Source organism: Opisthocomus hoazin, chromosome 18 (genome assembly GCF_030867145.1).
Source record: "Opisthocomus hoazin isolate bOpiHoa1 chromosome 18, bOpiHoa1.hap1, whole genome shotgun sequence".
NCBI classification, from domain to species: domain Eukaryota; kingdom Metazoa; phylum Chordata; class Aves; order Opisthocomiformes; family Opisthocomidae; genus Opisthocomus; species Opisthocomus hoazin.
Window position 1 is genome coordinate 11,944,572 of NC_134431.1, and position 13,677 is coordinate 11,958,248.

At 38.0% G+C, this 13,677-nt stretch overlaps 1 protein-coding gene across 3 annotated transcripts in view; it reads left to right on the top strand.

Moving 5' to 3' along the window:
• The window catches only part of TSHZ2 (teashirt zinc finger homeobox 2), a 223,036-nt gene that overhangs the window by 131,280 nt on the left and 78,079 nt on the right, over positions 1 to 13,677 (top strand). For 2 of the 3 annotated variants that reach the window (XR_012765788.1, XM_009933831.2), the window contains exon 2: positions 6,556 to 9,634. Coding sequence is in view for 2 of the 3 variants with exons in the window: in XM_009933831.2 (XP_009932133.1) it covers positions 6,556 to 9,626 (3,071 nt within the window). In the remaining variant the exon portion in view is untranslated. The remainder of the gene's footprint in view (positions 1 to 6,555; positions 9,635 to 13,677) is intronic. The other variant, XM_075438578.1, reaches the window with a different exon arrangement.

Here is a 13,677-nt window from a genome sequence, read left to right on the forward strand (position 1 = left end):
AGGACCAAACTGCGTTTTGGAAAGCACCCTTTGTCACTGTACTAACAATTCAGTGCAACGCGTCCAGATGTTGTGGTGGTGTGATGACTGCCTGATGCCTGTCTAGAACATGTCCTGCCGAGGACTGGGCGAGGACTTTGGTGTGAGGGACGGGCAGGCGGGACAGACCCGGCAGAGGTGGGGGTCTGCGCCTGCTGCGCAACAACGGGCTGTGAAGGTCAAGTCCTTTGCATTCAGTGATGCAACGACTCGTAGCTTTCATTAGAAACATATTTGTTGAAAATACAATCTGGAGAATATCAAACACCTTCAGCTGGTTGAAACAATGAAATTGTAAGTTCCAGAGCTTTGCAGAAAATAGCAAACAGAAATGTTTTTAACCAAAGGCAAATTATTCTCTTACACTGTAAGCCCTCATGTAAGGAACTTGAACTGTTGGCTCTGAGTGCAGTTAAATCCATTTCTGCAACAGCTGGCAGCTGGAAATTCAGCCATTCAAACTGACTGAATCCAGAGCAAGGCAAATATGACCAAAGTTGCTTTTTTTTTTTACAGTGCAATAACTATGTAAACAACATCATCCTTAAGGAAAATTATTCAAGAAAAAAGTCCATAATAATTCTGTCCCTGCTGTGGACTCTCAGCTCAGCAGAGCACATCAGCTCACCTCTCTTTTTGCAGTTTTCCTTTTGTTTGTTCTTTTTTCTTTTTATTATTGGGTTTGTTTTTAGTTTATGGGTCGCTCCCAAGCCAGTTCCCTGCACATACACTTCCAGCCACTGATCATTTTCATTAGACTGACAACTGTGTAGGATGCATTGTACGAAAGACATAATCTGTTCTCCTTTGTGCTGCTAAAAGTCCCACTGAAACTAGTGGGTATTTTGCCTTCTTAACCAGTAGGAAATTGGACATTTAATAGAAAACTTTATAACACAACTCTAATTAGAGTACAACAAAATGAAAGCCCAAAATTGCTTCATTTCAGCATCATATATAAATAATGGTTATGGCTCTGTGGAATTGCCTTTGCGTGTTAAAATTCAGTTATGGCAGAAGCCACTCCAAGTTTCCTTGCTCCTAAGCTACAGTGGCTTGCAAGCTTGGCACCACAGAGACTACTTCTATCCTCCAGCAGTGGATGGCAGTGGATGTTTCTTTTCCTACTCCGCAGTAGGCAGAAATTCATACCCTAGTATCAGCTGCTGTAACTATTTGAAAAAGAAAGGTCTGGAAAAAAGGCAAAGCAGTTTTGGGAAAAATCTCTTCTTTGAGATGTGAAGTTGTTTTGGACAGAAAATAGCATCACTAGGGTGATGACTGAACCTTCCTTACTGAGCCACTGCAAATTGAATTTGCATGGGATGGTAAATGGTAATACCAGCAAAAGTTACAAATACCTTCCTGTTATCGAAAATAATTAACTTGCCTCCCAGAAAAGAGGCAGTTAAGCATATTCAGCCTTTTCTGAGGTTTTGAGAACATCTAAAACCTTTTTCAGGATGCACAAGGCTTTAGGAATAAACCTCATGCTACCAGGACGTTTAGAGCAGATGACAGAGATGCTCCTTCATCTCTGACAGCCATGATTCAGAGCCAAATGCTCACCGCTCCTTCCGTGGTGAGAATGGTAACCTTTCCCTGCGTTTTCTTTCCATCTTGCGGAACTTAACAGAAAGTTATTTCCCTGCTACAGAAATTGTTAACATAGTGTAAAATGCTCTGAAATTATATAATTCACTCTTGTATTACAAACTTCATGTTTTGAGAGTTCTTTCCATGAAACTTCATTGCATTTCCAGAGTGCTGCATTGGTTTTAGTCCTGTTGAATTCCAAAATGTCTTTGATATGAGTTCTGCAACACAGTAGGGATATTTTTTTTCCTCAGTTGCCAATTTATCTCTTCAGTTGGTTTTCAAACTGGAATGAATCTATAGTTATGAACTTCTACAAAGAACCAGGTTAAGATATGTCTTTGAGTAGCTAATGTGGTTGGACATTTTTGAGAAAAAGGAATGAGAAGTGGTCATTATCCATTATCTGCATGAAATATTTCAGAGAAAGAAATAGCTTCTGCCAGACACAAAAAGACGTTTGAGCTGAAGCCAGACAAGAAGGAAACAAGATCACCTTATAGCACTGCAAGATTGCTCTACTAATTATGTTATTTCAAGTAAAATTGGAATATGTATATGAAGAAATGCAGATGGTTCATGGATTTTACATGGGTTAGCAGTGTTGTTCTGGACAATGATTCACTGTCCATTTTCTTGGCAGAAAATATTTTTTCCAGTCTTGGAAAGAAACATGTATATATATAGTTTAAGAAATGTTTCTCTATGCGGAAAAAGAGTAAAATTGAGTGAAAATAGCATCCACTGGTGGAAAAGTTAACAGTCAGAATGAACATATTCAAAAACCTCATGTATTCACATTCTACAATTCAAAGTCAGAAGTGATGTATAACGTGGTGCAAATTGCAGGTTAGTTGAAAGTCAATGCTGGATTCACCATCACTGGGAGCTTAGCTCGGTGCTGTCTGCACAGTAGGATCAAGGCTTCAAGGTGGATGTGGATGGGTTTAGACCTATAAGTTCACAGTAGAGTTTTCGCAGGTGTATTAACTAGACCTGCTTTCTTTTAGTTACTCTGTAGAAATATGGTAGAAATAGATAAGGAAATATCATCTTTTGAAGAATAAAGAATCGGCTGTTTATTGCAACCCTGGTCCTAGAGTAGCAGGTTTCTTAAGGTACTATGAATCCAATCATGAAGGCACAGAGGAAAAATTTTAAAAAGTTAAAACATTTTGGAATTGTATTTATGATTGTTATCCATATGATAATATTATCCTTACTGATGTCATGATTTTGAAATACACTATCTTGGGATCAATCAGCACTAAAACCAAATACTGTATTTCCATTTAGAAAGTCAGAAATTGCTTTCATTCAATGCTCTGAAGCTTCTGAGGTTTGTCTAGTCTTCAAGACAGTGAAATTTTAGTCCCCCACTTCTTCAGGACTGCACATTGCCCTTCTTACATCTCTGCCTGGGCCTGTTTAATTTTGGTGGGAAAAATTCTCATGTGGGAAAAGGAGGAAGCATTCATCTGATTACTGAGTTTGGATTTCTTGAATTTTTTTTTTTCCCTGTAAGACAGCTATATATGAGCATCTCAGAGGTTTGGAATGTCAGAATAAGCCTGGGGGAGAACTGGTGGGAAGAGAACAGGTCACTCAACAATTTATTATATGGACATCAGTATGACGTGCAAAATTTATGCTACTTATTACAGACACTGCCTTTAAACCGTGTGGATGTACAGGCTTAAGACACCCTTTACTTATAAAATAAATAATGCAAAGTCCACTTAAATTAATGTTATTTCTGTTAAATAGCTACCTCAGTTCATATCAAACTTCATGTCCAATGAACTCGTACTAAAAAGCACTGCTGGAAGGACATATGCATTTCTTGTACCCTACATTGTCTGCACAGAAGAGGTCTCCACTGTCCTTAAAATGCCCACAGCAATTTAAATCATTTGAATAAACAGAAATTATTTTATAAGTAGGGTACTGAAATGCATTTTCAAGGCTGCTCAGAATCCTCAACCATTAAAATGGACCTGACTGATGATTTTGTGAAATTTTGATGGTGCTTTCTAGTAAGTTACTTTTACCATTTTCATAAGATTATGTCTGTATCTTATATAGGCACAAAAAAAGAGGAATTCTCAGCATGAGTTAGTCTTCTGTAAAGGTTATAGTAAACACGTCAATGCCTAATTAAGCAGAAAATTTTATCTGTGTTGTGGGGGATGTGCAGCTGTCTGGTACTTCTGTTTCTCCTAGTAAATCCTTTTAGAATGACAAAGGATACTATGAGGAAGAAACTACTGTATTTATCTTCCAAAGGAAAAAAATTACCTTCCAGTGAAAAATGGGTTAATAGTATTCAAAGAATTGGTGCTGAAATAGAGAATCAAATTTGCACCGACCCAAAACTGTGTGAATGATATTTGTTGTCTGTTTTGTCTGATTCCTTCATTGGATTCCTTCCTTATTTTTATTTTGCTCGGTGTAATATGCCTGGCACTGTGATACATCCTGGCAAGGGGCCAGCATCGCTACCTACGCTGTACAGGATCTCTAACATCGCGAGAACCACGTCAGCCCTGCTCATCAGTTCATGCTGCTTGTTTAACAAGGTTACCACTCATGACGTGTAGGAGCTTTTGCCGCCTCCGTGTCCCTCCATTCTCCTGGTACCCCTGAAAAATATACGAGCTCAGAAAGAAGTATATGGAGAGTATTAGCTGGTTATTAGAGAAGTTTAAAGAGGAGAAAAAAAATGTTTTGTTCATCTTGTCTTTGCTGCCTGCCTCAGTCTGATCATCTGTAAATGGGGCTACAAATATTTGCTGTACCCCAACACACTGCTAAAAGGGTTGGGTTTTAATATTTAACACTTCATGTTTAATATTTATCTTCTTTGCTGAAAGTGTCTGCTGAAGAGCAAAGTGTTTCTACTACTATGTGATTGTTATTTTATCATGCTAAAATGGTCATTTGCTCATAGCCACTGCTGTTGTCTTTGCCTCTGGTTGTGAAGCTGCCTGGTATCGCCCCTGGAGCACTCCAAGCCCATCTCTAAGCTGGTGTGATCTGGCTGGTCCTAAGACTGTGGGAAGAGTGTAGGAAAGACGACTTGCATAGATTTCTTAGCCCATCCTCAGAAAGAGCCATCATTTCCCTCTTCTTACACTGCAGCTTCATCCAGGAAGCCATTCCTCTAGTTCTGATTCATCTCGTTGGCTTGGCAGTAAACATGTCTTGGAAGGGCTTAATGGTAAACATATTGTAAGGGGTGAGATATGCATGTACACATGCAAATAGATTGAAAAATTGAAATACGTATCTGGAAAAACTGGAAGGCTTTGTCCGTATGTTAATCAAAATGCTTCTACCTTTTCTGCCCATGACTTTTGATTTTCTAAAAGGATATCATTTGTGCAGGAGTACCAAATTCAAGGCAGAAAAATTAGCTAGGTTCTCAAAGAGCAATAAATGGCTTTTCTCAGAAGATATGAAGGAACTGGATTTTAAACAAATAACACTTTTAGGCTCATTTACCTTGTGCTTTCTGAGCTCTTAGGATTACTTCACAATTATGAGTACTACAATTTTATTTTATTTTTTCGTAGTTATTTTTAAGGGCAGCTTTGATTCAGAGGTTTTGGTAGTACATTTTTTTTACAGACTTACCTGATAGAAAAATCCAGTTCTTAAGCAAACACGACAAAGTACTCCTGAGACTGCAGTGCAGTCACTAGGGTTAGCACCACTGCATTTGCACCTAACTGGAAGAGCTCATCAACATATCTCCTATGAAGACCTGTGCTTCTGAAATCACCATTTAGTTCTGATGAGTGGCTGTCAATAACGGTGAATTGTTTCACTGTCTGCTTGCATTGCCCAGAACAGCTTTGTGGTGGCTGTTAAAAAAATTACATTGGGGTTTAATGAAAACATATCTGAACCGTTCGTTCTGCTCCATCCCTTCTTGTGGGGGTCTGGGAGTGAATTGCTGACTGTGTTGAGTCATTGTGAATTTATCCAATCACTGCAGTGGAGCCAGTTCACCCTTAAAAATCCTCTTCTCTAATTCTTCAGTCTGTTTTTAACCAGGTTTTTTCCTATAACTTAGGCAGAATTACTGGTGATATAAGGCCAGGAAAAAATAAGCCTTAATTCCTTAATTAATTTTAAAATTTACAGCTCTTCCAGTATCAAGTTCATCTTATTAATTAAATAGTTTGTTGAAGAAAATCTTTCTGGATTTGTTCTGCTTTTCCAGTTTTACAGTTAACTTTGGTCTACTTCTGTCACATTCTAATGTTCTTCTGTAACTTCCAAGGCATCTTGCCCTGAAATTTATGGATTTGTTTTTACTGAAGCACAATTTGCTTTTATGGTACACAGTACATTACTTTTATAAACAAAAGAGTTCCACTTATGCCTATTAACGTTTTCAGATACTGTATTTTGACATATAAATTATTTGTGTACATTCTAAAGTGCATTTTTTGGTGATCAGAGGGCAAAAAGTTACTGTACCTGGATGATGCTATGAACCAGGGAGATTATGGCAGTTATTTTCTTCTGTTCCTTGCCAGTTCTACCCTTTCTTTCACTGAGGCTAAAAACAATTTAATAGAATTGAAGCTTTTATCATAAACTTTAAATTCTCACATATGAATTTTCCAACTGTCCCATTACAGGACAGTTAGAATTATACTCCCATGACAGGAAAATTATTAATGCAGAATCTCTGGCAGTTATAAAGAATTATGATCATCTGCCAATAAAATGCAGCAACCTTCACAGAAAGAGACATCATCTGGCTTTCTTTCACTTCCAGAACTAACAGGCAATAAAGTTGTAGATTAAAACGAAGCTCACTAAAGAAAACACACAGTGAAACTAGAAAGCTCAAACTGTAGTATTCTCCTTTAACAAGCTATTTCATGTATTGACATTACATTTCAGGTTATGTCCAAGAGGAAGATTTAAAGGAAGAGGAAGATATTAAGGAGGAGGAAGAAGATGATGACGACAACAACTCAACTGCTCAACTCCAGGGCAGCAATGACACTGGCACCGATGAGGAACACGAAGTGGGTCCTGAGCAGAAAGGGAACTTTAGTTACCAGAATTCCCCTGTCAGCCATATATCTAACCAGGATGCAGAAAATGAATCACTACTAAGTGATGGTAGTGACCATGTGGCAGATATTAAAAGCATTTGCTCTAGGGAGCCACAGGACCCAAAAACCAGCACCCATCCCAAAGCCCAGAATGAAGCACATGACTGCATGGATAAAATGACAGCGGTCTATGCCAACATACTGTCAGACTCTTACTGGACAGGCTTAGGGCTGGGTTTCAAGTTGTCTAACTCTGAAAAGAGGAGTTGTGAAAACAGAAATGGAGGGAACAAAGCTGATTTTGATTGGCACCAAGACGCACTGTCAAAAAGCTTACAGCAGAATTTACCTTCCAGACCTGTGTCGAAACCCAACCTGTTCAGCTCGGTCCAGCTCTACAGGCAGAGCAGCAAAATGTGCGGCACTGTGTTCACAGGCGCCAGCCGGTTTCGGTGCCGGCAGTGCAGTGCTGCCTATGACACACTGGTAGAACTAACGGTTCATATGAATGAGACAGGTCACTACCAAGATGACAACCATAAAAAGGACAAGCACAGACCTACCAGCTACTCAAAGCCCCGAAAAAGGGCTTTCCAGGACATGGACAAGGAAGATGCACAAAAAGTTCTGAAATGTATGTTCTGTGGTGACTCTTTTGACTCCCTTCAAGATCTGAGCGTTCATATGATAAAAACTAAACATTACCAAAAAGTGCCTTTGAAGGAGCCAGTACCAACCATTTCTTCAAAAATGATCACTCCAGCAAAGAAACGTGTGTTTGATGTTAACAGACCTTGTTCCCCTGATTCCACAACGGGGTCTTTCTCAGATACTTTTTCCTCTCAGAAAAATGTGAACCTACAGTTATCATCTAACAATCGCTATGGCTATCAGAATGGTGCCAGCTATACATGGCAGTTTGAGGCCTGCAAATCCCAGATTTTGAAGTGTATGGAATGTGGAAGTTCCCACGATACCTTGCAGCAGCTCACAACCCACATGATGGTCACTGGCCATTTCTTGAAAGTCACAAGTTCAGCTTCAAAGAAAGGAAAGCAACTTGTTCTGGATCCTTTAGCCGTGGAAAAAATGCAATCGCTGTCTGAAGCACCAGCCAATGACAGCCCAGTTTCAAAATCAACCAGTAAATCATCTGCAGAATGCATAGCTCCCACCTCCGATCTAAAAAAGGAAAGTAAAAAAGATAAAGCTGAAGATGCAAACAAAGATGAGAAAGCAGTAAAAACTGAAGAGTATGAAGACACTCTTCAGAAACCACTGGATCCCACGATGAAATACCAGTACCTCAGAGAAGAAGATTTAGAGGATGGTTCAAAGGGTGGTGGGGACATTCTAAAGTCCTTGGAGAACACTGTCACAACAGCCATCAATAAAGCTCAAAATGGAGCACCCAGCTGGAGTGCATATCCTAGCATCCATGCAGCTTATCAGCTCTCAGAAGGAGCTAAACCCTCTTTGCCTGTGGGTTCCCAAGTGCTGCAAATCAGACCAACGATCACCAATAAATTGAGGCCGATAGCTCCGAAGTGGAAGGTCATGCCTCTGGTCCCTCTCTCAGCGAATGTGGCCCAGTGCACTCAAGTGAAGAAGGAAACTGATGATAAGGAGGAAGTACAAAAGGACTATGGTAAAGAGGGCGTCCAAGCTGAGCCTGCCTCACTCAGCCAGAGCGAGAGAGAACCTCTTCTTAAATCTGAAGCCTCTGTGGAGCCAAAAAAGAAAGAACCATGTCCCTTGAAAGAAGAAGACAAAATTAAAGAGGACAGCGGAAAAGAAAAAACAGTCCTCAAGGAACCAACAACGGCTTCTCTGAGTAATGGTTGTGCTGCAGCCAACCATTCGTCTGAACTGCCTTGTGTCAACCCTCTCAGTGCACTGCAGTCAGTACTAAATAATCATCTGGGCAAAGCCACAGAGCCTTTACGGCCTCAATCCAATTCCAGCCCCAGCTCTAGCACAATTTCTATGTTCCACAAACCTAATCTAAATATGATGGAGAAGCCAGTTTTATCTCCTGGCCCAACCCCACCCAAGCCTGCAAGTGTATCCAGGCACTATTTGTTTGAAAACAATGATCAGCCTATTGACCTGACCAAATCCAAAGGCAAGAAAGCTGAGTCAGCTCAAGCACAATCTTGTACTTCTCCACCTCAAAAACATGCTCTGTCTGACATTGCTGACATGGTCAAAGTTCTTCCCAAAGCTACCACACCAAAACCTGCTGCATCTTCAAGGATCCCGTCTATGAAATTGGAAATAGATGTCCGACGCTTTGAAGACGTCTCAACAGAGGTCTCCACTCTGCATAAAAGGAAGGGCAGACAGTCAAACTGGAACCCTCAGCATCTTCTCATTTTGCAAGCTCAGTTTGCTTCCAGCCTCTTCCAGACGTCTGAAGGTAAATATTTATTATCAGATCTAGGCCCACAAGAGCGCATGCAAATTTCGAAATTTACTGGACTGTCAATGACCACCATCAGTCATTGGCTGGCAAATGTCAAGTATCAACTTAGGAAAACCGGAGGAACAAAGTTTTTGAAAAACATGGACAAAGGACATCCAGTCTTTTATTGCAGCGACTGTGCATCTCAGTTTCGAACCCCATCTACTTACATTAGCCACTTAGAATCTCATCTAGGTTTCCAAATGAAAGACATGAACAGGCTGGCTGTGGAGCAGCAAACCAAGGTAGAGCAAGAAATCTCCAGAGTTTCAGTTCAAAGATCTCCTGAAACAATAGCTGGAGAAGAGGACACAGACTCTAAGTTCAAATGTAAGTTGTGCTGTCGGACATTTGCGAGCAAACATGCAGTAAAACTTCATCTAAGCAAAACACACAGCAAGTCACCAGAACACCATTCACAATTTGTAGCAGAAGTGGATGAAGAATAACTCTTAAGGTATGCATGCTCTATAGCGAGTTTTGATTTCATCATTTTAAGGAAGCTTCAATAAGATATTTGTACTTTCTCAAATGCAGGAAAACAGTATAAAATGTGTAATGTACTCCTGCTTCGTTAATCTAATTGCATGTACATATCCATTTTATAATGTTTTCAAGAAGAGAGCTTGGTAAATGCATAACCACATTGCCCTATATAGAACAGTTGCTTCTTACTGATATTTTCAAAATAGCCATTTTCCCAGTTCTCACTTTCTTTGTTCTTTCTAAGAATTAATCGTTTCACATTCTATGCACTTCAATGTGTAATGTAACAACTAAATGCTACTCTTTTCAATGAGAATGGAAAAAGCAGAAAAAAGCACTGAAAACCAAAATATGATTACCTCTTTCAGTGCTGACACACCAGTAAATCTGATTTTGATGGGGGAAAGGAAGACAATTCAAATGTCAAATTAGCAAAATCTAAATTATTCCAGGTTTCTCATAATCTCAAACCCAGCCTCAAGAATCTACAAATGACCCTGAAAAGTTTACATCTAGAAGGTCCATTATTCGTTTGTTGACATTTAGGTATTCAGTTTTGTAAAATATTTTACATTTGCTTAAACACATACTACTGTGAGTGGCCTTTTTTGTCACATAATTTTAACCTATGTCTCCGTCATTCCTTTTTTAATCTTTAGAGATGTTTGATTATATTTTGTTTCATGTTGGTGGGAGTGCCAGTCAATCCATAAACATCACTGACTTCAGTGGAAGTTTTCGTATAACCTGGGGGGGTTAATGCTGAACTGAGGAAGCAGCTAGATTTTTAACAAGCTTAATATTTCAAAGACCTGTTAGTAGGATAATTCTACGTTAGTGTTGCTATTTTTCGCTGAGAGATACGCCAGCCAAAGTACTGCCACAACCGAAGTTTATAACATGTAATGTAATATTCAGATGACACACATTTTTTGCATTTTTAATTTTACTTGATTCACAAACTTGAATTTTATTGATTTAAATAAATATGCAGAACATCAACTGAAAGTCCAAATAGAAGTTTTTTGTTCTAACAAGTTTATTTCCAGGAAAGCTTTGTTAGCCATTCCCAGCAATTTCTCAGGCTCTGCTTCTGTTCACAGAATAGTCATGCGCAGATTCAGATTTTCTCCGAAGTGTTCATTACTTGAATAACATTCAGAAAACGAATTCGTCAGACAGTCAAAATTAAAGATGTGTTGTGAGTTGTCACGCCACCTGCTATTGTGGCTATTCTCTGGCTAATTGAGGGTGCAAGCACTTGGAGGATGAATACCCGTTTGTGTGAAGATTTCACATTTGTTTGCTGCAAATATTCATGAAGCTTTAAGAAACACTTGCTGTGTACAGAGCCAGCACAAGGACTATGCATCACTTAAACTCCATTAAAAAGGCTACTTTTGAATAATTTAAACCACTAATCAAAGGGTTACTTTGGGATGGGTAATAGAAGCTGTTACTATAGAGTATAACGTCAGTATTCAAGCACAAAAAGATTTAAGTTTTGCATACATCTTGTATGTGCTGTCTACATTTGACTGGATTTATCCTTTCTGCATATTTTAGCCAGCAAAAATCCATCTAAATCAAAAGGAATTTGTTTTCTAAATAGAGCTAATACCCTGAAGTTTCCATTTTGGCGTTTGTAACCCAGCAGTAGAACTCAACAAATAAATGTTCCTTGTTTACCTGACCATTCACAATTAACATACCTGACAAAAATATCAGAAAACTGCAAGAGATTGTTTAGGAAAAATATACCATACTTTGTTTCCTTCCCCACCAGTTAATGATTATTAAGACTCTGACATTCATAGTTTTCACAGAAGAGATATCAGAGCAAACCAATAATTTGGGTACTATCAAACAAAAGCTATCTGCCAAATATATTGATATAACAGTTGTTTTGGCACATTCATGGCTTAATACATGACAAATGTTTCAGATTTGGTCTTAAAAGCACCGTGTTATTACTAGGAGGCAAACCAAACACCCACCTCTATAAACATGTTACTATTTCTGAGGATTTGGGGAACAAATAGAAACTTAAAAAAAAAAAACCTCCAAGGGAAAAAAAAGTGGTTTCTGCATTGTAATAACCTGCACAGACACATCGTGGGTATTATTCAGGTGATATGTAACTACATAGATAATGTACTGTCCTTCCTGCCTTTGGGTACCGAGCAATTGCTGTCCTCTTAATACTCATCCATTTCTAATTTATATCAAGATGCAGGTTGTATCTTACCTTTGAAAAAATATATTTAAATTGCAATGACAGAGTGATAGCACTGTTATCTGGAACTATAATTTCAGTTGGTATGCATGATAGCACAAATTGTATGAAATGATGGGGTAGTTTGGATAGCATTGTAAAGATTTTATTACAGTTTTGGAGCCGTAAGCCTACCAAAGTTCTGACTATGTTAGAAGTGTGGAGGCCAGAGTTTATTCATATGGCTTCTTCCTGAGATCTGCAAGGAGACTAAATCAAATAACAGGGATTTCAGAGTTTACTTATTCATACCGTGTTATTTTGGAGATTCAGTATACATTTGAATAATAGTATAGAGGAGAGCACAGTATTTAGAAGCCAGATATATAAAGCATACTGAGATTCTTAAAATGCACACATGCATTTGCGTTTACATCTAGGCAATATTGTAGTGAAATAAAAATAAAAATAGAGAAAATATATGGAAATAAATGGAAATAAAATGGTGGAAAGAGTACTGGAAGTGTAGAAATACATAAAATACTTTCTATATTTCAATGAAATTTACTATTAAAGGTTCTATTTTAAAATGGTAACTATCATTAAAAATATAAATGAATAATCTGGGTTAGTACTGTATAAAAATGTGTTATGTATATGGATTTATTTTTAAGACCTCTGTGAGCCTGTTTATAAGAAATTTGCTATAAATTCTTCTTAAATGTAAAGATGCACATATCTGTTTTATATTCATCTTTGGTGTTTTCTTGAATTCTTCTAACTGATATGGGTTTAGTAATATAATGTAAAATTATGTGTAATATACAACAATCAGACGTCTCTATTCTCTTTCATTTAACCCACTTGAAATCTGTTTTTATTGCTGTTCTTCAAAGGAAACCCATGAACATTAGGGAACATGGCTTTAATTAGAAGTAATTTGTATGTTGACTTATACCTTTGAAGAACATTTGTTCATTTTTTCAACTAAATTAGAATTTTTATGTTGTCCTGAGAAAAAAGAGAAGGCAGAATTGTATTACTCACTTTAAAGTCAGGTGAGATTTGCTATAAAATGGTCAGTAACTGAAGCTCTCTGTGCTCTTTTCTACAACTTTTTATAGAAATAAGTCTCTATAGAGTCAAATTTACCAACTTGATTTGGGAGATTTCTTTTTCAAAAAACCCTGATAAGTAAACAAGAAGCTACCTGAGATGAACTAATTTGAAAGTAAGGCTGCTGCAAAACAAAAAAAATGAGTCATAATGATAAACAGTTTTTCTCTCTGTTTCCTCCTTTGTCTTTTTTTAACCATCAAGTTTAAAGCTTCTACAGTGCTTTTTTTCTACTTTATAGGAGACAACTGACATTCTGTGGTAAATGGAAGAAAGAGCAGAGCAGAACTGAAAATCCTCTAATGCACTGACACTAACTTGCCCTCTATTGTTGAAAATGAGCAGGCAATCATGATTGTTCATCAAATGGCTCCTAATGCAGTTAAAGCATTCAGCTATAATTTCTCCTTGCATTTATAATTACTGTCATAGACTGCACACCTCAGTGAGCAGATTAAAGCTATAAACTATTTAGCCGTAGCTTTAAGATGAGGAACTTGATTTGTCTGGCAGCAGTTATTTGTTAGAGAGCTTGACACTTCACATAAAAATGACTCAACTTGATGAAGAACAATGCAGTTTAAGCAATGCAGTGATTTTAAATCAGTCATTATACCACGCCCTATAAGAATTGCAAAGCAATTTGTTAAATGATATATAGGACACATAGATAACTGTATGTG